The 25,253-nt window shown below is 42.2% G+C and overlaps 2 protein-coding genes across 2 annotated transcripts; one reads left to right on the forward strand and one right to left on the reverse strand.

The window, feature by feature from the left end:
• The first annotated feature begins 237 nt into the window (after positions 1-237).
• Positions 238-15,006, forward strand: htra4 (HtrA serine peptidase 4). Its single transcript, XM_084177034.1, has 10 exons — positions 238-1,050; positions 5,738-5,837; positions 6,054-6,258; positions 7,316-7,405; positions 7,565-7,669; positions 7,983-8,015; positions 11,845-11,959; positions 12,118-12,175; positions 12,486-12,581; positions 14,300-15,006. The coding sequence occupies exons 1-10, from the start codon at positions 630-632 to the stop codon at positions 14,463-14,465; spliced, it is 1,389 nt and encodes a 462-aa protein (XP_084033160.1). The 5' UTR covers positions 238-629; the 3' UTR covers positions 14,466-15,006.
• Positions 15,007-15,748: 742 nt separating this feature from the next.
• On the reverse strand, positions 15,749-25,036 carry tm2d2 (TM2 domain containing 2). Its single transcript, XM_084177035.1, has 5 exons — positions 24,465-25,036; positions 22,589-22,676; positions 22,261-22,376; positions 17,568-17,814; positions 15,749-16,565 (listed from the first exon to the last, which is right to left on the reverse strand). Exons 1-4 carry the CDS (start codon positions 24,716-24,718, stop codon positions 17,601-17,603), a joined length of 672 nt encoding a protein of 223 aa, XP_084033161.1. The 5' UTR covers positions 24,719-25,036; the 3' UTR covers positions 15,749-16,565; positions 17,568-17,600.
• Between the last annotated feature and the right edge of the window lie 217 nt (positions 25,037-25,253).

Here is a 25,253-nt window from a genome sequence, read left to right on the forward strand (position 1 = left end):
ATATTTTTGTTCAGTGTAATTTGAGTGTCCTGGATTTACATTTACTATGTTACATCTAATCAATGTAATGTAACCTAACGTCAAGTAACATCAAGCATACTAAATAGACCAGGCTTGTATATTATGCAGAAATGTTTAACCAACCCACTGAAATTATAATTTATAAATCCTCAAAATGGTTTAGGCTGTCAAATGTCATCAAGTGAGTTACAGTAATGTGAGTGTTGTTGATCATTCACACAGGAGACAGCTGTGCTGAAAGTGAAAGGGTGCTCCTTCCTTGTGGGTATCTTCAAATCCTCTACATAAAGTCACACAGCTGCATTCCAGAGAGCTTACTTGGGGGACTTAAAGGATTGAGCAACACAGAGTAGAGCTCAAAATCAGACTGCTGCTACCGGAAACATAGTTACAAGACATTTAGACTAAACTGCAAACTAGACGAACCTGAAGCTGTGGATTCTGAATGCACATTTTGCATATGCATTTTATTTTCAAAGAAGGCAGAATTATTCAAATTAGATACAATTGGAGGTGATATAGACAGGTATAAGCAACACGGGAAAGAGGACTTGAACTTTTTCATTGTTTGTTACGAATTTACAAGGGTTATCACCTGTTTTTGGACCATGATAAAGTTTGTGGCTTGCATTCTCTTCGCCACTGTGGTTCATGCGCGTTTACTTCGCAAGAGACAAACTCCGTGTCCGGAAGACTGTGATGCCTCCCGCTGCCCTGCCGCACCTGAATCACAGTGTTACTACGGTGTAGTGAAGGACAGCTGCGGATGCTGTACAGTATGCGCGTCTGGAGAAGGTGACATTTGCGGGGAGCGCGGTATTGGCATTTGTGGCGAGGGGATGACATGCGAATATCCAGCTGGAATGCGCAGAGTTCGCGGTTCATGCGTTTGCACCCTTGCAGAGCCCGTGTGCGGAAGTGATGGAAGGACTTACCCCAGTATGTGCCGCTTGAGAGCCGAGAACAAAATAGCAGAATTCAGTATAAATCCGCCGGTCATCTTGATTCAGAAAGGCCACTGTGATTCGGGTGAGTATCCTAGTGGTGGTTGAGGGCCAAAGGAAGAAAAGTTTCATAGCCTACATTTATTCTTCTCCAGTCAATCGTGTAAAGTAGCCTACTGTTATCAAGACATTAGTTTGTGTTTGTGTATTTTCTTTGTTGAATAACTGGATTGTACAATCCTAATCGTTGAATAACTGGATTGTACAGTCCTAACTGCTTGTCAAATTGACCCAACATGGGTATTTGTGCTCTGCTGCAATGTGTAAGCCAGGCTGCATGTAGCCTACATCCTGTCTGTCAGGGATTTGATTTAACCTATTAAGTAGGAAGGCTAAACTGCTGCTTCTCTCTAAGGTCAAGCCATCATCTTATTTTACAGCCTACTGAAGAATGCTTCACCTTTCATTCTCTCTCTGATCCAATTATGTAAGGGAAAACTTGATTAAATTGCTTTCTCCATCTGAGAAAAAACACCCCGGCCAGAGCCTTGGCAGAACTTTACAACATTACTGCAAACCAAGCCCACCAATAAAATGTTATTTCATTGAAAAAGGATAGAGAGATCAACTTTATTTGATAAAGGTTGATCCTGTTAATATACCATACAATGATAAAATGCCCTGGTCAAAAGCAGTGCACTATTTAAGGAATAGGGAGGCATTTGAGACGAGGCATTTGAGACGCAGCATATTACTTTCTAGCACTGTTTGAGATGGTGAATTGTACACAGTCATAGAAGTCAAAGAGAGCAGGAGGGAATGATCTGGTATGGGGCCTCCATATTTGCTCCATGATCAAGCTGTTGAGATCTTGATGGATCTGAGATTATAATAAATGCCAGTTTGACAGTCTGCTGTTCAATGTTGTGCCAGCCAGAAATAGTGTTAAACATGGTAATGGTTTCATTATTATTGACAAAACTGTTGTTATGCCTAAATGGAAATGTGTCCATAGCAACACAATCTAGGCCTATTACTCATAACAAGTGGTTACTTATTGTTGCTATACCCACAGTAGAATGTGGATGGAGAAAATAAGACATGTATTATGCATTAGATCCCCTCCTGGTTTCTGAGAAAAGCAGGTGTGTAAACCACATGGCTTCCAATTACTGTGTGCTTTGGAGGGTGTCACATAATGTTTAACGGACTGGCAAAAGAATGAGGTGATTGGACTGAGTAATCACCTGAATGAGAAGCAGCCTATAAGAGGCTTTGAGCATGTGGAGGGGTTAAGAGAGCAATCGTAGAGAGAACAGTAACTTCACATTTCACTGCATGACAGGATTCTTCCACATGGGAGCCAGAGTTGCGTACAAAACAGAGCTGTGTCGGCTACCTTTGCAGCAATATTCAACACTTTACTCAGTTACAGAGCCTGTATTCATAAAGTGTGTCTGTGTAGTGATGAGAGTGCTGATCTTGGATCAGTCTTGCCTTTTAGATCACAATTAATTAGAATTACATGGACAGGGGGGACCTGATCCTAGATCAACATTCCTACTCTAAGAAGCTTGATACATACGGCCTCAGATGTACACTACAGGCAGGAAAGGTGTTAACACATTATTTCATCACCTCCCTTTAGCGTTTCTTAGTAATAACACCAGCCTGAATAAGCAGCCACACTGAATGTGTTGACAGCTTTTTCTTTGCTCATTGTATAAAAGTTGTTGGTGGTGTGTTTTTTATGCTTTATGTCTCTGTGGGGTTGTTACAGAGGTTCTAGTTGATTCTTAGCCTAACATACAGGAGTATAACAGTCTAATATGGCCAGAAATATAGGGCTGGGGCCTCGCAATATGATATTATCGCGATGCTTAAGTGCCGATTACAGTATGTATTGCGATTCTATATGTATCGATAATGTGATTTTATTGCGATTCGATGTTCCAAACATATTGCTCACCATGTCTGCTGCAGAGGGACAAGAGAGTGCCATGAGAAAACTAGTTTTGATCAGTCATGGAAATAAAAGTGCTGAAAACAAATTGGTTCCCTATTTAAAAAGATGGAGTACAAGCTATAAAAGAAAAATACTGGAGTTTTAGTGCAGGTACAGCCAATTAGCGCAATAAATTATATTGCAATAGTCAAAACAATATGATACGATATAGAGTCAAAAAGAATATCCCGATATATCACATAAATAGATAGTTACGTATCACAGTGATGGATGGCACGTTCACCAAAGTTATTCTAGTATTGCTAATGAATTGAATCACAATTTTAAATAGAATGATATCTCAAAATGAGAAAATAAACAAGCTGAAAACCTTTTCCAAATAATATCCAGAGGAATCCAAGTGCATGTTATCTGAAATGCTCCATTTGTGATGTGTGCAGTGCACCCAGTATTTTCATATTGTTCATGGTATTCCAAGCTCTGACCATCCATCAGGGTTTGGCAGTGCAGCCTAGGCAGACAGTATCCATGAACAGATGCAGTGCACTCCATGGCCTCCCTCAAGTCAGTCTCTCAGGCTATGTCCCAAATGGTCAAAAGTAGTGCACTATACTCTTTTCATGACATAAACTGACCAGGTGAATCCAGGTGAAAGCTATGATCCCTTATTGATGTCACTTGTTAAATCCACTTAAATCAGTGTAGATGAAGGGGAGGAGACAGGTTAAAGAAGGATTTTGAAGCCTTGAGACAATTGAGACATGGATTGTGGATGTGTGCCATTCAGAGGGTGAATGTGCAAGACAAAAGCTTTAAGTGCCTTTGAACAGGGTATGGTAGTAGGTGCCAGGCACACCGGTTTGAGTGTGTCAAGAACTGCAACGCTGCTGGGGTTTTCACGTTCAACAGTTTCCCGTGTGTATCAAGAATGGTCCACCATCCAAAGGACATCCAGCCAACTTGACATAACTGTGGGAAGCATTGGAGTCAACATGGGCCAGCATCCCTGTGGAACACTTTTGATACCTTGTAGTCCATGCCCCGACAAATTGAGGCTGTTCTGAGGGCAAAAGGGGGGATGTAACTCAATATTAGGGGGGATGTAACTAAATATTAGTAAGGTGTTCCTAATGTTTGGTATACTCACTGTATAGAGAATAGGGTACTATTTTGGGCACAACCTCAGACTCCCAACAGGCCCATGTTTCTGACAGCACCAGGGGAATGCACCAAGTTCAGGGGAATGCACCAAGTTCTGATAATCATCTTATGAAGAAAGTGTTGATCTGGTAGTAAAATGACATAGAGTTTAAAGAGTGTGCACTTGTAGCTTATAAGAAGTTGTTTTGGGGGGATGAAGAAGCCCTGTCGCAGGCAAAAATATTTGGTGTGCTGCCAAGGATATGTCTTGGCAAAAGGAGTACCATTGTTTGCCATGCTCAAATTTGCATTTAAGGATGTTTCCGCAGAGATTAGTTCATTGTACCGCTATGCAAATATCAATCTCAAAACCATGTGTCTGAATGCATTAAGGAAAATGTGTAGTGCACAGGAGCTTTAGGAAAAGTACATGTGATAATGTGCGTGTGAAAGCAACTTGCCGTAGCCTACATGTGAGAACAAATGCCCTATAATGGGAAGAGGAGATACTGCAGGGGAATAGCTTTGGGGGGCAAAATTTCCAGTAACAGAGAGTCATAAATAACCCTTAAGTAGAAGAGGAGGGCTAGGTGGCTTATTAAGGTAGCTCCACCTGCTGCCAGCCAATCAGGTGGGCTTACAGTCTAGGTGTTCGCTGCATTCAGATCTTGACTTGCCTTGTGGGCAAACAAGGCCATGAGCTCAGCTGGCACAAGCTTGCTGATATCAGTTTGGACCCTGAAAACCAACCTGACAATCTATCCAAGCAAACAGGTAGCAGAATAAGGGGCCAAAGGCTCAAGGGGTCTCTAGCATCGCTGCGGAAAGTAGGGGTTCTGCAGCACCCCGTGAAAAATCATTTTTTTTAAACTATAATACAAATACAAAAATAGCCGTCAGCAGCAGGGAGAAAAAATTATGTCGGCAAGTTTTGCATATAAGATATATCCTACCTTTTTAGGAAGAAAATGAAAAAGCCTTTTCCTTTTCAATGATGATCACATTTTTTGATAGCACCTCGACACACGTTGGTTGAGCACCCTCCACTTTCTTTTAATACAATAGTTAGGCTAATGCATACAAAGAAGAAAGACGAACGTTTCCAAATAATCTGCGGGACAACAAAAATATTTTCATCCCAAAGTTGTCTGTCTGATCGACCGCTCCCAACCGCAGCATGAAAAATGCAGACTGCGCTGCAATGATCTCTGTTGGGACCCGCAGGTCCTGTGGGCATCCCGCGGGAATGCAGCCCTCTACTGATCTAAGTTCCAACTGTAATGAAAACATTTTAAAAAATGCAAAGATATGCTACTACTTGCCTTAAGTGCTTCCCTGTATCATACATGTTTGTGTCATTGGGTTCAAAAGGAGACCATGCACCAAACCCAAAGCTCAGAATTTACATACCCATGTCAGGCTCAGAGAGGGCTTAATCCTACCACTTTGTCCTGCCACTACTTTTTAACTGGAAAAAGTCTGACAGATTCTATGCTTTTTCTATTTAAAAAAAAATCCATATACTAGTATCCCAATATATATGAAAATGTTTACAGCTCATGAACAACATATGAAATATATGCAATTTCTACCTCCAATATATGCATAAACTCTGTTTCACATGAATAAACCTTCATTTCTGTCTTTCTGTATTTTGTCCCCTCAGGTTCCCTGAACCCAGGAAGTATCCGCTACAAATTCAACTTCATTGCCGATGTGGTGGATAAGATAGCCCCAGCTGTGGTGCACCTAGAGCTTTTCAAGAGGTAGAAGCAGCAAGTACAGTATTGGAGCCCTTTACTCTTCCTGTCTGTAATATACTACACAATGCGTTTTGCAGCAACATATTGAAGTAGGCCTCTAACACAGTTGTTGTTTTGTTGACTGGGTGTTTTTGGCAAACCCTTCATTGGAACTGATTCCCTTATATTTTGGTATGATGATGAAAGCAACCTGATTGGTTGGTGTGTCTTTTCACTCAGGTTGCCATTTTCGAACCAGGAAGTCCCCGTCTCTAGTGGTTCGGGGTTCATCGTGTCAGAGGACGGCTGGATCGTCACCAACGCCCACGTTCTCTCCAACAAGCAGAGAGTCAAAGTGGAGATGAAGAACGGTGTCCAATACGATGCCTCCGTCAAGGATGTGGACACGAAGCTAGACATTGCACTCATCAAAATTGAGTCGGATGTGAGTCCACTTCCTTTTCCTTCTCCCTAAAATGAGGCTGTTCCAAGGGCCCTCTCTCATTCCACAGGTCCTCACACAAAATGTTGCTTGGTGTTTTCCACTGGCCTGCTGGATTGTCATCAGTGACTAACATCAAAAAGGCGACTGAGGGTCTTTCGCCTGAACAAAATTAGATTCCACTCCTTGACATGTCAATTTGTCGTCAAGTTTTCCTATAGAACTGCAACCATTGGTTCTGGTCTTACAAATTCACAGCTTCAGCCCTTTTTTCTTCAGTATTCGCAAGTGGTGCTGTTACTAAAACATTTGTCACCGCAACGACAGGCGCTTGGGTAAACAGCTCCTTTGTGTGGCATTATGGGATCCCTGGCCAAAACACAGTCCACTAAAACCCAATCCAGGCCAGGGCCAAACCATGCAGGCAATACAACTGATCATTTTGACTCAGCTCATCACTACACACTATACTATAGAAGACTAGAAACTTCCGTGTAGACTACAAACGCAGTAGAAAGGGAATAGAATGAGTTTGTGATGGTATACAGTAAGCGGTCATAGGCTGCAACAGACCCCAAAAGTTGCCTGCAAAGTGAAGCTGTGATGGAACAGGGCTTTACACCCTAGAGGTGCTAGCAATGGAAATAAACTGTAAGCGTCAGATTCCAGCAATAAAAATACTTCAACCAACGGCAAGAAAAGTCAGGTGGATACACGCTTAGGCTGGGTGTGAAGGTTAAAGTGAGAGTGCCTTGTTGGCTTTACTGATCTTTCAGTGCTATAGGGTCTTCTGTTGATAGGGGGTGTACTTTACATCAAACTGCCTCAAGCTTCAGAAACAGGAGATAGGCTGGCTGTTCTGGCTCGGACACGGCTTAAAGAAAAGCCTAAACATTTCTGGGTTCTGGAACAGTACTTCAGGTCTCAGGAAAGCAGTAGCTATGCTAACTCACTATCTTCACATAATTAAATAGAACACTAGAATGAACATTGATATCCTAGCAACATGAAACAGTGGATTTGTGATTTATATGATCTCTATGTTTGTTTTGTTCTGTAGAGTCCACTGCCGGTGCTTCTGCTGGGCCACTCGTCTGACCTGCGGCCGGGGGAGTTTGTGGTGGCCGTGGGCAGTCCCTTCTCCCTGCAGGTAAAGGGAGAGAACATGCTCAACTGTTATCCTCTTGCGTAAACAAATTAAAGGATTATTGGAACCACAAATAGATCACAACAAACATGAAAAAGGCCAGCACTCACTTGGATATAAGTTGTAATTGAAGCTTTGTTTGAATTTTCTTCCCCCCTGCAGAACACTGTCACTACAGGCATCATCAGCACGGCCCATAGGAACGGCCTGGAGTTGGGACTCAAAGACTCTGACATGGAGTACATCCAGACGGATGCCATCATCAACGTGAGTAATTGTCTGTGACTCAAATGGCACCCTATTCCCTGTTTAGTGCACTACTTTTGACCAGAGCCCTATAGGCCCTGCATGGTCAAAAGTAGTGCACTATATAGGGAATAGGGTGCCATTTAGGATGCAAACGTGAAACATGGCTGTCAAGCAGCAGTATTTGGAGAATTGTTTTACTGCATGTGCATCTCTTTACATATCATTACATACTGTATGTCTCCAGCTTCTCGTCTTGTCTCTGTTTTGGATTAAACATTGCACTGCAATACATTTGTCAATACATTTTGTTTATTGCTCTGTTCTTTTACAGTATGGCAACTCAGGGGGACCACTTGTTAACTTGGTAAGGGGATTTACTAGATATTGTATTTGAGAGGATTGTAATATGTAATCAGCACATTTGAAATGCAGGCAGGCTGTGTATCTTTCTTTTTTCATTTAGGAAAGAGATTTGCAAGGTCATAATTCTGTTTTCTATATAAGGCATACTGCTCAAGGTCCACATTCTGTGTTTTACTGTGACATCTGTTGTTTTAAAATCCGCCACGGGAAACATTCTTTATCTACAGACTCCTGTAATAGTGATGACGTACACTACCGGTCAAAAGTTTTACTACACCTACTCATTCAATGGTTTTTCTTAATTTGTACTATTTTCTACATTGTAGAATAATAGTGAAGACATTTAGATTCTTCAAATAGCCACCCTTTGCCTTGATGACAGCTTTGCACACTCTTGGCATTCTCTCAACCAGCTTCACCTGGAATGCTTTTCCAACAGTCTTGAAGGAGGTCCCACATATGCTGAGCACTTGTTGGCTGCTTTTCCTTCACTCTGCGGTCCGACTCATCCCAAACCATCTCAATTTCGTTGAGGTCCTGGGATTGTGGAGGCCAGGTCATCTGATGCAGCACTCCATCACTCTCCTCCTTGGTAAAATAGCCCTTACACAGCCTGGAGGTGTGTTGGGTCATTGTCCTGTTGAAAAACAAATGATAGTCCCACTAAGCCCAAACCAGATGGGAGGGCGTATCGCTGCAGAATGCTGTGGTAGCCATGCTGGTTAAGTGTGCCTTGAATTCTAAATAAATCACAGACAGTGTCACCAGCAAAGCACCCCCACACCATAACACCACCTCCTCCATGCTTCACAGTGGGAAATACACATGCGGAGATCATCCGTTCACCCACATCGCGTCTCACAAAGACACGGCGGTTGGAACCAAAAATCTCCAATTTGGACTCCAGACCAAAGGACACATTTCCACTGGTCTAATGTCCATTGCTCATGATTCTTGGCCCAAGCAAGTCTCTTCTTCGTATTGGTGTCCTTTAGTAGTGGTTTCTTTGCAGCAATTCGACCATGAAGGCCTGATTCACACAGTCTCCTCTGAACAGTTGATGTTGAGATGTGTCTGTTACTTGAACTCTGTGAAGCATTTAAAAGGGGCTGCAATTTCTGAGGCTGGTAAATCTAATTAACTTATCCTCTGCAGCAGAGGTAACTCTGGGTCTTCCATTCCTGTGGCGGTCCTCATGAGAGCCAGTTTCATCATAGCGCTTGATGGTTTTTGCGACTGCACTTGAAGAAACTTTCAAAGATCTTGAAATGTTCCGTATTGACTGACCTTCATGTCTTAAAGTAATAATGGACTGTCGTTTCTCTTTGCTTATTTGAGCTGTTCTTGCCATAATATGGACTTGGTCTTTTACCAAATAGGGCTATCCTCTGTATACCTCCCCTACCTTGTCACAAAACAACTGATTGGCTCAAACGCATTAAGGAAATAAATTCCACAAATTTACTTTTAACAAGGCACACCTGTTAATTGAAATGCATTCCAGGTGACTACCTCATGAAGCTGGTTGAGAGAATGCCAAGAGTGTACAAAGCTGTCATCAAGGCAAAGGGTGGCTATTTGAAGAATCTCAAATATAACATATATTTTGATTTGTTTAACACTTTTTTGGATACTACATGATTCCATTTGTGTTATTTCATAGTTTTGATGTCTTCACTATTATTCTACAATGTAAAAAACTGTAAAGATAAAGAAAAACCCTTGAATGAGTAGTTGTTCTAAAACTTTTGACCGGTTGTGTGTCTGCCTATTGATCTCAAAGCAGAAAAATCCTCCTACAGTCGCCCTTGACAAAGCTTAAGGCCTGTCTTCACCCGCTATATAATTTTTTCCATCTAAGTCTTATGCACAACATTGCATTTATATAAAACATAATTGTGCACACATACACAATTACATAGGATATAGCAAGGCAGTGGCCTCAAGCTACAGTGGGGGAGAACAAGTATTTGATACACTGCCGATTATGCAGGTTTTCCTACTTACAAAGCATGTAGAGGTCTGTAATTTTTATCATCGGTACACTTCAACTGTGAGAGACGGAATCTAAAACAAAAATCCAGAAAATCACATTGTATGATTTGTAAATAATTAATTTGCATTTTATTGCATGACATAAGTATTTGATCACCTACCAACCAGTAAGAATTCCGGCTCTCACAGACCTGTTAGTTTTTCTTTAAGAAGCCTTCCTGTTCTCCACTCATGTCCTGTATTAACTGCACCTGTTTGAACTCGTTACCTGTATAAAAGACACCTGTCCACACACTCAATCAAACAGACTCCAACCTCTCCACAATGGCCAAGACCAGAGAGCTGTGTAAGGACATCAGGGATAAAATTGTAGACCTGCACAAGGCTGGGATGGGCTACAGGACAATAGGCAAGCAGCTTGGTGAGAAGGCAACAACTGTTGGCGCAATTATTAGAAAATTGAAGAAGTTCAAGATGACGGTCAATCACCCTCGGTCTGGGGCTCCATGCAAGATCTCACCTTGTGGGGCATCAATGATCATGAGGAAGGTGAGGGATCAGCCCAGAACTACACGGCAGGACCTGGTCAATGACCTGAAGAGAGCTGGGACCACAGTCTCAAAGAAAACCAGTAGTAACACACTATGCCATCATGGATTAAAATCCTGCAGCGCATGCAAGGTCCCCCTGCTCAAGCCAGCGCATGTCCAGGCCCATCTGAAGTTTGCCAATGACCATCTGGATGATCCAGACGAGGAATGGGAGAAGGTCATGTGGTCCGATGAGACAAAAATAGAGCTTTTTGGTCTAAACTCCACTCGCCGTGTTTGGAGGAAGAAGAAGGATGAGTACAACCCCAAGAACACCATCCCAACCGTGAAGCATGGAGGTGGAAACATCATTCTTTGGGGATGCTTTTCTGCAAAGGGGACAGGACGACTGCACCGTATTGAGGGGAGGATGGATGGGGCCATGTATCGTGAGATCTTGGCCAACAACCTCCTTCCCTCAGTAAGAGCATTGAAGATGGGTCGTGGCTGGGTCTTCCAGCATGACAACGACCCGAAACACACAGCCAGGGCAACTAAGGAGTGGCTCCGTAAGAAGCATCTCAAGGTCCTGGAGTGGCCTAGCCAGTCTCCAGACCTGAACCCAATAGAAAATCTTTGGAGGGAGCTGAAAGTCCGTGTTGCCCAGCGACAGCCCCGAAACCTGAAGGATCTGGAGAAGGTCTGTATGGAGGAGTGGGCCAAAATCCCTGCTGCAGTGTGTGCAAACCTGGTCAAGACCTACAGGAAACGTATGATCTCTGTAATTGCAAACAAAGGTTTCTGTACCAAATATTAAGTTCTGCTTTTCTGATGTATCAAATGCTTATGTCATGCAATAAAATGCAAATTAATTACTTAAAAATCATACAATGTGATTTTCTGGATTTTTGTTTTAGTCTCTCACAGTTGAAGTGTACCTATGATAAAAATTACAGACCTCTACATGCTTTGTAAGTAGGAAAACCTGCAAAATCGGCAGTGTATCAAATACTTGTTCTCCTCACTGTATGTTGTAAAAAGACTGCTTTCCTTTCAGATAAACCTAAGGACACACGTACATTCTGTTCCTTCACTCAGTGAGAATTACCATGCTTAGCATCACACATGGAAACAACAGAAAATTATTGGAACAACAGGAAAGAACAGAATATAACATTACAAATGTTGACTGACATGTTTAAAGGAACTTTCATTAATGAAAGTACATATTCCATGCATGTATATCAGATGCATATTTCTGTTTATAATCAAAATGGTTTATGTTCAATTTGGACTTGTTTCAAGGATGGGGATGTCATTGGCATAAATACTCTGAAGGTCACAGCAGGAATATCCTTTGCAATTCCTGCTGACAGAATACGCCAATTCCTTGCGGATTCCTACGACAGACAAATCAAAGGTTTGTATGATTAATTCTTCACTACCGATTTCACTAATATATCACCTAATTTACATTTATTGACAGCTTTTCTGGTTCAGATTGCTGATGATTTGGCACAGTTCTATACAATAATTTGGTATTCTATAATTGTTCTTATTTTACTATATTGCTATCAGGAAAGACACTGCCAAAAAAGAAATACATGGGTGTCCGGATGCTTCAACTTTCAACTCAGTGAGTAAACATCTGCTTGTGGTCAGAAGGTATCACTTTTCCATGGTAAGTCCCAAATCACACCCTATTCCCAAAACAGTACACTACTTTTGACCAGGGAATAGGGTGACATTGGGGATGCAACCCTTGTCATTATTACTGGCATGTTTACTATGCTCCATAAATGCTGATCCCAATTAAACCACAATCTATATTAAGTGTACGGTCAAATTGTTGCCTTTCTCAGAATTTTGCTGGCTAAAACTTACGTGACCATTTCTAAGTCTTACCATACTGTGTTGATGTAATATCCTCTGTGTCCTCCTCCCAGTTTGATCCGAGATCTGAGGGAGCGGGAGAGCGACTTCCCAGATGTGAGCTCAGGAGTGTACGTTTATGAAGTGATCCCAGGAACAGCTGCCTCCAGGTAAGACTGAGTGTGCATCCCAAATAGCACCCTATTCTTAAAGTGCGCTACTTTTGACTGGAGACCTATCGGCCCTGGTCAAAAGTAGTACACTACTGTAAAACTTAAATTAATAGCCCAGACGTTTATTTGCTTCAATCACTGAACACAACCGGCTCTTATTAGACAGGCATCTATTTCCTTAATGCACACAGCTTTTGTTCAATAAAATGTTGAAAAGACTACTACACTGCTTATTGTGACCAGTATACACATTAGAATAACAAATAAATTACAGATCAGACTTGCAAAGGCTAGGCTGCCTATCATACACCCCTGATTTTGCGCTTTAGCACCAGTCTCTCACTCACACCTCGTTGCGCCGTGTATCCCCCGTAGTTGAGCTGACCATGTCAAACCCCACTGCTGTCTCATCCATGGCAATGATGATGCTCTCCTTTATCTTCTTGATGGTACTCACTGAAGTTCACTCCTAAACAATTCGTTTTGACCCAGCTTTTATTTGAAACAAGCGTTTATTTGCTGAAATGTGTGCCGATGCCCGGCTGGTAAGGGACAGGCGGCTATTTTAGGACACACAGAGTCAAGTTTAGACTTCTTCTCATTATTGGCATTGGTGGGAACACCCATTCCCACAGAAGGCCTGATAAAGGGACAATACCGCCATTACTATGTTATTCACAGATGATAGTTTGGTGTATTTGAGTGGTCTACAGACCTAAATCTGACAATTACCTGTTACATTGCGCTTTTTGAGGAACGTTATTAAATTCATATTAACAAAGCAGTTTCAATGGGATATAATAAGCATCCAGGACACAACTTGAAACAAGTCTATGATTTGTGCTGAGCAGTAGGATACTTGTCTGTTGTTTTTCCATTGGGTCTTGGTCAAATGGATGAGCAGACAGTGCTGTGCAAAAAGGGGTTTGGAGGCACCAGGATATTTTCAAAGGAATGGAATGACATCCCTGTGGTTATCAAGGCTATTAGACTAGACTCTGGTCCAGATCTCTACTACACTCCAGCTAGCAGCCACCCACAGGCAGGTTTCTGATTGCTTCCTCTTCCTGGCTACGCCCCAAATGGCACCCAATTCCCTTTATAGTGCACTACTTTTGACCAGATCCCATAGGAGGGCGCATCCCCTCTTACCCCATGCAGAAAAAGCTAGAAAAGTCAGGAGCTCACATCTGTCTCAATAGCTCCGTGTGCTATGTTGTACTTATGGGTAATAGCAGGAAGTAGCCCCCACAGCTATGGAACACAAACATGCATGCAGCAGCCCTCTCAAACAAAAGCTTCTGAATCTGAATGCCAATCAAAATGGCTAATAGATGTTCCAACGGTCCAATAATAAGCCAGCCTGGCTAACAATAAAAAAACGAGTGAATGGTACTGATTGGCCTATTATCTGTTGGATTTGAAGCCGCCTCTCGGATCAAGACACAGAATCTGCAACTTAGTCTAAAGGTCAATGCTTGTTCCTTTAGGGCATGAGATGAGAAGTCAGAGAAAGGTTGAGTTTCGTATAATAGCGAGGGTGTGTTATCCTGAGTGCCAGTCTGTCTGTGCCATCATGCCAACTCCTTGTCACGCCAAACATTGGCTTGACAATGATGGCAATCAATGGAGTTGGCAAGAGCACAAACAGATCTGGGCCCAGGCTAGGTGTGTGTAGTGTGTTAATTGTTGTCCAATGCATGTTCCCCATGCAGTGCTGGCATGATTAACCATGATGTTATAATCAGCATCAACGGGCAACCCATCCAGACCACAGATGAGGTGAGTGATGCTGTCCAGTCAGGCAGTCCGCTGTCCGTGGTAGTGCGGCGAGCTAACGAAGACATCATGATAAAGGTTGTCCCTGAGGAAATCGACTGAGTTGCCTGCCTGTCTCTCCACTCATTGTGTCCCGTACACACGGAGGTTTTGACACAATGGTTGTGATACAATGATGGCGATACAACAGATTTTTTGTGATACAACAGTTTGTCTGCACAAAAATGTTTACAATCATTGTGCGATGTTTCCACGACGATTGTGTTATTTTTGTATATAAAAACTCTTGTATCACAACAGTTGTGCCAAATGCATTGTACATCAGTTGTTTATGGTGCCTGTATGTCGCAAGTGAATTCAAGTAAATGTGGTTCATGCCATACGTGCACGTGTTAGAGCTGATGTACTCCCATAACAATATACGTAGTTACAATATGCAACATTCTGGTGATGGGAGTCCCTTATGAACTGTGCTGCACCTATTTCTCTGCCAGAACTATAGAATCCAATGTACTTAGGAGACGTTCAGCTCTAGTGGCATGGTTTAATCGTTTTTTTAGTCATGATATGTACAAAGCTGAAAGTGGAAGTGGTGAATATGATATGTGGACACTTGTAATAAAATCTTTATAGTACTTGGCTCTAAAACCTGTTTTCCTTTCCTCTAAGTGCTGGAGTACAGGTAACTGCCAAAATAATGGAAACACTTGAGTAAATGAGGAATACAAATATATTGAAAGCATGTGCTTCCACACAGGTGTGGTTCCAAAGTTAATTAAGCAATTAACATCCCATCATGCTTAGGGTCATGTATAAAAATGCTGGGCAGACCATTATTTTGGCTACCATTGCTATGCCCCCATAGGATGGCAATGGCCCCATCTACAGGGCACGAGTTGTCACTGAATGGTTTGATGAGCATGAAAACGATGTAAACCATATGCCATGGCCGTCTCAGTCACCAGATCTCAACTCGATTGAACACTTATGGGAGATTCTGGAGCGGCGCCTGAGACAGCGTTTTCCATCAACAAAACACCAAAATATTGAATTTCTCACGGAAGAATGATGTCGCATCCCTCCGATAGAGTTCGACTTGTAGAATCTATGTCAAGGTGCATTGAAGCTGTTCTGGCTCAATGCCCTATTAAAGACACTATGTTGGTGTTTCCTTTATTTTGGCAGTTACTTGTACGTGGTAAGAGTATCTGTGCTTTGAACAAGACTAAGTCATCAGGTGTACAGAAACACAATTAATCAAAATGTGCAGAACAAAGGACCCATTTCATACCTTGTTTCCACTTTGCATATCAAAACCTGAAGGTTCATTTTGAACAAATCATAGATTCAGAACAGGATTCAAATAGAAATACTTAACCAACCAGTACAATAAACATTTTATTGAACCACAAACACTTGAAGTGCAGGGATGGCAAACACATAGTGAGACAGTCTGCATTCTCTCACATTACACCTAGGAAGATGCATTTTTGCCAACCTTTTCCCCAAAATTTCACATTTTGGAAGACACATTCCATAAAATGTATCAATTTCGGCTTTCAGTCCATATTTACAGAAGGCAGTCATTTTACTCAGGTAGCCTATAACTTAAAAGACAATAGGGTAGGGCAAAAACACTGAACAAAAATATAAACACAACATGTAAAGAGTTGGTCCCATGTTTCATGAGCTGAAATAAAAAATCCCAGAAAGTTTTCATTATTACAAAAAGCTCTCAAATGTTGTGCACAAATTTGTTTACATCCCTGTTAGTGAGCATTTCTCCTTTGCCAAGATAATCCATCCACCTGACAGGTGTAGCATATCAAGAAGCTGATTAAACAGCATGATCATTACACAGGTGCACCTTGTGCTGGGGACAACAAAAGGCCACTAAAATATGCAGTTTTGTCACACAACATAATGCCACAGATGTCTCAAGTTTTGAGGGAGGGTGCAATTAACATGCTGACTGCAGGAATGTCCACCAGAGATGTTGCCAGAGAATGTAATGTTAATTTCTCTACCATAAGCTGCCTCCAACGTCGTTTTAGAGAATTTGTCAGTACGTCCAACAGGCCTCACAACAGCAGATCACACGTAACCACACCAGCCCAGGAACTCCACATCCGGCTTCTTCACCTGCGGGATCGTCTGAGGCGGGTGGGGGTGCTGAGGAGTATTTCTGTCCGTAATAAAGCCCTTTTGTGGGGAAAAACTCAATCTGATTGGCTGGGCCTGTCTCCCCAGTGGGTGGGCCTTGCTGCCAAGTGGGTGGGCCCATGTCCTCTAAGGCCCACCCATGGCTGCACCCTTGCCCAGTCATATGAAATCCATACATTAGGGCCTAATGAATTTATTTCAATTGACTGATTTCCTGATAGGAACTGTAACTCAACAGTCTTTTGTTGCACATTGTGTTTATATTTTTGTTCAGTATAAATAAAGCCAAACATTTCAATGCATAACAAAGGAATATAAAACAATCATTGAATTATTGAGAGTACATAAAAGTCTGGTAACAGAATGACTGTGTGTGCTGTTTGTGCAGTCATTCTGTTACCAAACTTTGCATCTGCACTGTTCTTCAAGTAAATGCATTGTAAAATTCCCCTCGGACATTGTAACATCTCAGATGTTGTGTAGTTTGTGCACGCATACAATCGCATAACGAAACGTATAGATTTAAGCTTTCATATAAACAACATAGCAAACCATTTCCTTTGCTTCAACAGTTCAGTGGTCTAACGTTTAGACCCAAGTCTTTCAAAACAAAGCAGAGAAACATATAGCAGCCTACTGAAGGCAAAAGATATCGAACATGCCAACCACTCAACCATGCCCCTGGTCCACACATCTTTTCCTCATACTCCTTGTTTTCCCATGGTGACAGACAAAAGACTGTGGGAATTGCGTTAACAGCTGACACGCTGTTTATAACGGTGCGATTAATGGTCATCTGTGGCGTGCGCAAATAATAATAATAATAATATGCCATTTAGCAGACGCTTTTATCCAAAGCGACTTACAGTCATGCGTGCATACATTTTTGTGTATGGCAAACAAAGTGATAGCATGTCAGGTGACAAGATTCTCTAGGAGAATCAGATAGAAAGGCATCCGACACGTGGTCAAACTGCTCTTAACTGTAATTCACAAATAAGATATATATATTCTGTCCGCATCTCTGCAATGTAAACCCACCTTAAAAAGGTCTTCAATCCATGCTCGCTGGTCTCAGTAAAAGGTGCACCAGTTGCTGTTGTCACTAGGCATCAGGCCTCCGGTGATGATGAGGATGAGGTCCACGAACCACCAGATGCCCAGGCCTCCTAGGGTCAGCAGCTTGCCCACGGCTGTGCCTGTGTGCCCCAGGCAGAACCGGTCCACTCCAAAGCACCCCAGGAAGAAGGAGTACAGCAGAGTGGTGATGAAATAGTGGCCAGTGTATCTGAAATCACAAGGCAGAGAAGAGGTGTCAATAACAGGAAGGAATGGCCAGGTGAGCCCATTAAAAGTGATGTAAAGGTCTCCTATTGGGCACATTAACTTTTCTAACAATACCCTTTTTATGTCTCAACTACTCAAATTGCGTGCAGAGCAGACACTACTAAAACGAGAGTATCAATTAACATTGATTCTGGAAAATGAATGCTCAGTTAGTCAGGCGCGGCATTGGGGTACCACATACCGCTAGCAGCATTTTAGCCAAAGACTGTTATACTAGCTGTCTAGTCTGTTTTATAAATTGGGCAATAAGCATAAAACACAATTATATAAGGAATTGGCAACTAGTTCTCATTCTGAGAAATAAGGTAGGCCACTTGATTTCAACATCTGAACAAAGTGGACAGGCTAACATGCTTTTCAAACAGTTGGAGACAGACAGAAGGGTGTGTTCAACCTTGTTAGCTAGCAATTATACAACAGGTGGTTCTAATCCTGAATGCGGATTGGTTAAAACCGTATTAAAGCCGGTGTCTATTCCACAAGTTACCACTGGCTAAATCTATGGCGTAAAAATGCCTATTTACTCTGTTCCATCGGACTACGTAATCCACTGTCATCAGCCCAGCCAGGCAATTTATAAACTTAATCTCCACTATAAAAAGCATCTAGACATTATCTCACATTTCTTTTAGACTAACATTTAGTTTTCAATAGCGGAGATTTGTATAAACCTTGCAGTCTGTCTCTCCGACATTTGCTACATTGTTTCAATATTCAAATTCGATCTACAGCTGTCCAATAGTAATGAACGTGTCGGGAGTCGGGACGAGACAGACAGGAAGCGTTTCTCAGCCTGTCGAAATCATGAATCACCTGGCATAATTTTTATGGATATATACAAAGAAATGTCAATTAAAAAAAGGTCAAACAAAACGAAGTGCAGCAAGTTTGAAGTGATTGTGTTAGCTGTGTTGCTGGCTAGCTCCTCTGAACAACAGTGTCCTGACGAGAGAGCACATTTTCTATGCCAGGCGAAATTGCGCCTCATTAGCTCATTGTTATGGATGTATCCAAATAAATGTCACTAGAAAACAGCTTAATCATATGCAAATGCAGCTAATGTTGTTATTCCGGCTGCACTGTTGGACGTGACTGTAAATTAGCCGTAGTCGGCTAGCTAGTAAGCAAGGGATAAGAACGTTGCCAGCCTGTATGGCAATGGGAAATTTAGAACGAACGACTGGGTTGCGTCCATAGATACAGAACAAAAAGACTGAACGACTGGGTCGCGTCTCTGGCAACCGAACCGATAGAACGAACAATCAACCGGCTTGGGTAGCAACCCTAGATTTGTCGGGATCATATCTTGTGGAAGGATGAAATAGTATGAATAAATTCATAAAAATAACATTAATGAAAATAGGTCAATCATTATTTGAATATGTTGGTAGCCCGTTGTATAAAAGTGATAATGCCCTCAAAGCCGGTGTTTGGAGGATATATTGGCACAGTTTGCTGGCTATATTGGCACAGTTTGCTAATAACACCCGTGCCAATATCTCCTCCAAACACCAGCTTCTCAGCTAGCTCAGTTGGTAGAGCATGGCGCTTGCAACGCCAGGGTTGTATGAAAATGAAAATGTATGCACTCACTAACTGTAAGTCGCTCTGGATAAGAGTGTCTGCTAAATGACTAAAATGTAATGTAAAATGTTATCACTTAAATAGATCCAAGTTGGCTAAACTTTAAATATAAAGATTAGCTGGCTAATCACTAGCACGTGGGCTTGAGAGATTATTGATGAGACCGGTGTTCACTTTCTATAGCCTAATGCCTGCTACAAGAAGTTAAGTCATCATTAGTGAATGTGCATTACGCATGGTTCTAGTTACATTTTCATACAGACTTGAAAGCCAGATCAGTGATTATTGCAACAACAACAGAAAAGCAGGTTAAACTATTTTGATAAAATAATTAAATTATTAGTGGGTCTTATGGTTGTGGATAGCTTATATTTAGCCTAGGTATAACTTCACAAGCCCTGAATCCATTCGATTATTGCTGACTGTTTGAAATGCAGTGCATTTGACCTTTAAATTGTACAACGCTTATTTAGAGAGAAAAAAAACAGATATCTCGTGAATTGGCCATAAGTTTGAAAAAAATGTTTCGGCCAGTAAAACAATATATATACAGTGGGGAGAACAAGTATTTGATACACTGCCGATTTTGCAGGTTTCCTACTTACAAAGCATGTAGAGGTCTGTATTTTTTATCATAGGTACACTTCAACTGTGAGAGACGGAATCTAAAACAAAAATCCAGAAAATCACATTGTATGATTTTTTAATAATTAATTTGCATTTTATTGCATGACATAAGTATTTGATCACCTACCAACCAGTAATAATTCCGGCTCTCACAGACCTGTTAGTTTTTCTTTAAGAAGCCTTCCTGTTCTCCACTCATGTCCTGTATTAACTGCACCTGTTTGAACTCGTTACCTGTATAAAAGACACCTGTCCACACACTCAATCAAACAGACTCCAACCTCTCCACAATGGCCAAGACCAGAGAGCTGTGTAAGGACATCAGGGATAAAATTGTAGACCTGCACAAGGCTGGGATGGGCTACAGGACAATAGGCAAGCAGCTTGGTGAGAAGGCAACAACTGTTGGCGCAATTATTAGAAAATGGAAGAAGTTCAAGATGACGGTCAATCACCCTCGGTCTGGGGCTCCATGCAAGATCTCACCTCGTGGGGCATCAATGATCATGAGGAAGGTGAGGGATCAGCCCAGAACTACACGGCAGGACCTGGTCAATGACCTGAAGAGAGCTGGGACCACAGTCTCAAAGAAAACCATTAGTAACACACTACGCCGTCATGGATTAAAATCCTGCAGCGCACGCAAGGTCCCCCTGCTCAAGCCAGCGCATGTCCAGGCCCGTCTGAAATTTGCCAATGACCATCTGGATGATCCAGAGGAGGAATGGGAGAAGGTCATGTGGTCTGATGAGACAAAAATAGAGCTTTTTGGTCTAAACTCCACTCGCCGTGTTTGGAGGAAGAAGAAGGATGAGTACAACCCCAAGAACACCATCCCAACCATGAAGCATGGAGGTGGAAACATCATTCTTTGGGGATGCTTTTCTGCAAAGGGGACAGGACGACTGCACCGTATTGAGGGGAGGATGGATGGGGCCATGTATCGCAACCTCTTTCCCTCAGTAAGAGCATTGAAGATGGGTCGTGGCTGGGTCTTCCAGCATGACAACGACCCGAAACACACAGCCAGGGCAACTAAGGAGTGGCTCCGTAAGAAGCATCTCAAGGTCCTGGAGAGCCTAGCCAGTCTCCAGACCTAAACCCAATAGAAAATCTTTGGAGGGGGCTGAAAGTCCGTATTGCCCAGCGACAGCTCCGAAACCTGAAGGATCTGGAGAAGGTCTGTATGGAGGAGTGGGCCAAAATCCCTGCTGCAGTGTGTGCAAACCTGGTCAAGACCTACAGGAAACTTATGATCTCTGTAATTGCAAACAAAGGTTTCTGTACCAAATATTAAGTTCTGCTTTTCTGATGTATCAAATACTTATGTCATGCAATAAAATGCAAATTAATTACTTAAAAATCATACAATGTGATTTTCTGGATTTTTGTTTTAGATTCCGTCTCTCACAGTTGAAGGGTACCTATGATAAAAACTACAGACCTCTACATGCTTTGTACATAGGAAAAACTGCAAAATCGGCAGTGTATCAAATACTTGTTCTCCCCACTGTATATATTATGCTCACTCAGCTGGGCCTCACAAGTAATACAACAAATGATCTATTACCAGTGTGATCATATACCTACATTTTTTTAATGGTCTAAGAACAACATTGGCAGGGCAATTCAAGCATAGCCAATATGCAGTGATAATTTATTGGGCTTATAGCCTACTGCACAAACGTCATTGCTACAGAACTGTTTTTAATTGGTTCATGTTGCATAGGTTTACGTTTAAGCCATGTTTAAGAAGATACATATCTGAGCAGTAGCTCAGCTTGCATTTTGACTCAGAAAGTGATCTTGACTCAGAAAAGGTTGGTGACCACTGGTTTAGAATGTTTTCATGCTCATCAAACCATTCAGTGACCACATCCTCTCCTTCTAATAAGGGACTAATTCATATCTGGGACACCAGGTGAGTGCAATTAACTACCAGGTAGACACAAAAAACAGAAGCGTGTCGGCCCTCCTGAACCAGAATTGAACAGCCCTGGTATATAGTATTGACCTCCAAGCAGGTATTTCAAATCTGTTGAATGATGAAGTCAGGCAGGGTGTCTATCTGTACCATAAACTGGGAATGACTATTATCATCATGTAACAACAAACAATGACTGATGAGCTTGTCTGAAACTGCAGAGTCAAGTACAGCAGCTAGATTCTCCCTTACTTGATGCATGGCTCATTCCCTCTCAGGAACTCCCTGGGTCCAGCACACTCAATGTCATCCAGTGCCGTGCAGATGACTGGTGTGTGATTCACGTCTTTGTGTACCTGCCCTCCAAACTAAACAAAAGTTGTGATTTAGTTGAATGACAGATGAGATCACACAAAGTTTACACATGGAAATTGATGGAATACCAAGAATCTAAACAGAATGTTCAACTGTGCCAGTTTGCCCATCTGTTTTTGACTGACTAGTCATCATACTAGCAGAATATAAGGCCACACACAGATTGAGCGAGAGAGAGAGGCCTATCCACTATGGTTTGACATACCTTCCAACAACCATGTCCCATCTCCAGAATGGCAGTGGAGTTCTGTGCATGGTCCACTGGATCTTGACAGTGTATGAACTCCTCGGGTCTTCACATGCCAACAGAAAAGGGAAAAATTAAATGTGTATTCTGTCTATTTTTGTGTAGCACATTAGAAAACGGGCTGGGCAAACAGGGCGCTAAGACACTCAAAAAAAGCAAGCGGTGACAGACATCAACTTAAGAGAGCAGTCTCTGAAAGCAATTTGTTGTGGTACTGGCACTGAACAAAAAACGCAACAATTTCTAAGATTTTACTGAGCTACAGTTCATATTGGGAAATCTGTCAATTGAAATAAATTCCTTAATCTATGGATTTCACATGACTGGGAATACAGATATGCATCTGTTGGTCAACGATACCTTATAAAAAATGGTAAGGTCGTGGATCAGAAAACCAGTCAGTATCTGGTGTGACCACCATTTGACTCATGCAGCGCAACATCTCCTTCGCATAGAGTTGATCAGGCTGTTGATTGTGGCCTGTGGAATGTTGGACAACTTCTCTTCAATGGCTGTGCAAAGTTGCTGGAACTGGAACACGCTGTCTATATACGTAGATCCAGTGCATCCCAAACATGCTCAATGGGTGACATGTCTGGGAGTATGCAGGCCATTGAAGAACTGGGACAAGGAATTGCAGCTTCAAGGAATTGTATACAGATCCTTGCAACATGGGGCCGTGCATTATCCTGCTTAAACATGAGGTAATGGCGGCGGATGAATGGCACGACAATTTACATTTACATTTTAGTCATTTAGCAGACGCTCTTATCCAGAGTGACTTACAGGAGCAATTAGGGTTAAGTGCCTTGCTCAAGGGCATAGACAGATTTTTCACCTAGTCGGCTCGGGGATTAGAACCAGCGACCTTTCGGTTACTGGCACAACGCTCTTAACCACTAAGCTATCTGCCTCAGGATCTTGTCAAGCATTCTCTGTGCATTAAAATGCAATTGTGTTCGTAGCTTATGCCTACCCATACCCCCACCGCCACTATGGGGCACATGAGCAAACTGCTCACCCACACAACTACATACATGTGGTCTGCGGTTGAGGCCGGTTGGACATACTGCCAAATTCTCTAAAAAAACGTTGGAGACGGCTTATGGTAGAAAAATGTACATTAAATTATCTGGCAACAGCTCTAGTGGAAGTCGGTTATGGCACCGAACTGCAGTCAAGTCAAGACCCTGGTGAGGACGACGAGCACACAGATGAGCTTCCCTGAGACGCTTTCTGACAGTTTGTGCAGAACTTCTTCGATTGTGCAAACCCACAGTTTCATCAGCTGTCCAGGTGGCTGGTCTCAGACAATCCCGTTGGTGAAGAAGCCGGATGTGGAGGTCCTAGGCTGGCGTGGTTACACGTGGCCTGCGGTTGTGAGGCCGGTTGGATGTACTGCTAAATTCTCTAAAACGACATTGGAGGCAGCTTATGGTAGAGAAATGAACATTAAATTATCTGGCAACAGCTCTGGTGGACATTCCTGCAGTCAGCATGCCAATTGCACGCTCCCTCTGGCATTGTGTTATGTGACAAAATGGCACATGTTAGAGTGGCCTTTTATTGTCCCCAACACAACGTGCATCTGTGTAATGATCATACTGTTCAATCAGCTTCTTGATATGCCACACCTGTCAGGTGGATGGATTATCTTGGCAAAGGAAAAATGCTTACTATCACGGAAGTAAAATGTGTTCACAAAATTTAAGAGAAACAAACTTTTTGCATATGGAACATTTGTTTTCTTTTATTTCAGCTCATGAAACATGGGACCAACACTTTACATGTTGCGTTTATATTTGTTCAGTGTATAAACACATACAATACTTACAGATAGTTGCAGAGGACAACTGGCGACGGGGGCCTGTATTCATATTGTTCAGTATAATTCACGCGTTCAACCGCTTGATACGACGTGACGTTCTCCTGTGGCTGCTCACTGAATGCAGCTGTTGTTGCTCTCTGTCCGGATGAGTCTGATGAATTCTGGGAGCGTATTCCTTCCAAACATTGCAAAAGCAACACTGTCAGTAGCAAGAGAACTTGCCCGCAAAGAAGAATGTAGCTGACCGAAATCCTAGCCATCTTTTCAACCTTGGTTAAACTGCGGCTGTTATTAGCTATAGCTTGCTTGTTGGCTCCATTGGATTGGAGAAACGTCCGTCATATTAGCAAGCAATGGCTAACTATCAGTTAGCTAGCTAGCTCTGACGTTAGAACTAGCTAAGAACTGATCATATTGTATTGCTATCTACCAGTATCCCGTCGAATAGGTTGGCTAATATGGCTAGATTACATTGATTGTTTCATACCATCTTATTTCGTAGTTTATTCGAAGATGAGAACAAGGACAGATGTCGTTGTTTTGTTATTTCATCCAGCTGGGAAGAAACTGGATGTGACGAAAGCGCTGATTTTCTTCTTCTGTTTATTTATTGAAGTAAATTGAACTCAATGCAACGCCGCCACCAGTACTGAAGTGAGACATACAGAAGTGTGTGCGCTCCGAACATAGATTTAAGAATTAGAATGCTAAACTAATAATTAGTAATTTAATAGGATCTCTATAGCTCCGCTCATCACTTTTGCCTAATCTCAAATCGCCCCCTATAGAGAGCAA

This window comes from Coregonus lavaretus (genome assembly GCF_964263955.1).
Source record: "Coregonus lavaretus genome assembly, chromosome: 14".
Taxonomy (NCBI): domain Eukaryota; kingdom Metazoa; phylum Chordata; class Actinopteri; order Salmoniformes; family Salmonidae; genus Coregonus; species Coregonus lavaretus.

Excerpts from the sequence above, each read along its gene's own strand:
- htra4 (XM_084177034.1), top strand. The coding sequence starts at position 630 with ATGATAAAGTTTGTGGCTTGCATTCTCTTCGCCACTGTGGTTCATGCG. Across the intron at positions 7,670-7,982 it reads AGACGGATGCCATCATCAAC|TATGGCAACTCAGGGGGACC; the intron begins GTGAGTAATTGT and ends GTTCTTTTACAG. Across the intron at positions 11,960-12,117 it reads CTACGACAGACAAATCAAAG|GAAAGACACTGCCAAAAAAG; the intron begins GTTTGTATGATT and ends TATTGCTATCAG.
- tm2d2 (XM_084177035.1), bottom strand. The coding sequence starts at position 24,718 with ATGGCTAGGATTTCGGTCAGCTACATTCTTCTTTGCGGGCAAGTTCTC. Across the intron at positions 22,677-24,464 it reads GTTGTCCTCTGCAACTATCT|ACCCGAGGAGTTCATACACT; the intron begins GTAAGTATTGTA and ends TGGCATGTGAAG. Across the intron at positions 17,815-22,260 it reads GGGAATGAGCCATGCATCAA|ATACACTGGCCACTATTTCA; the intron begins GTAAGGGAGAAT and ends TTGTGATTTCAG.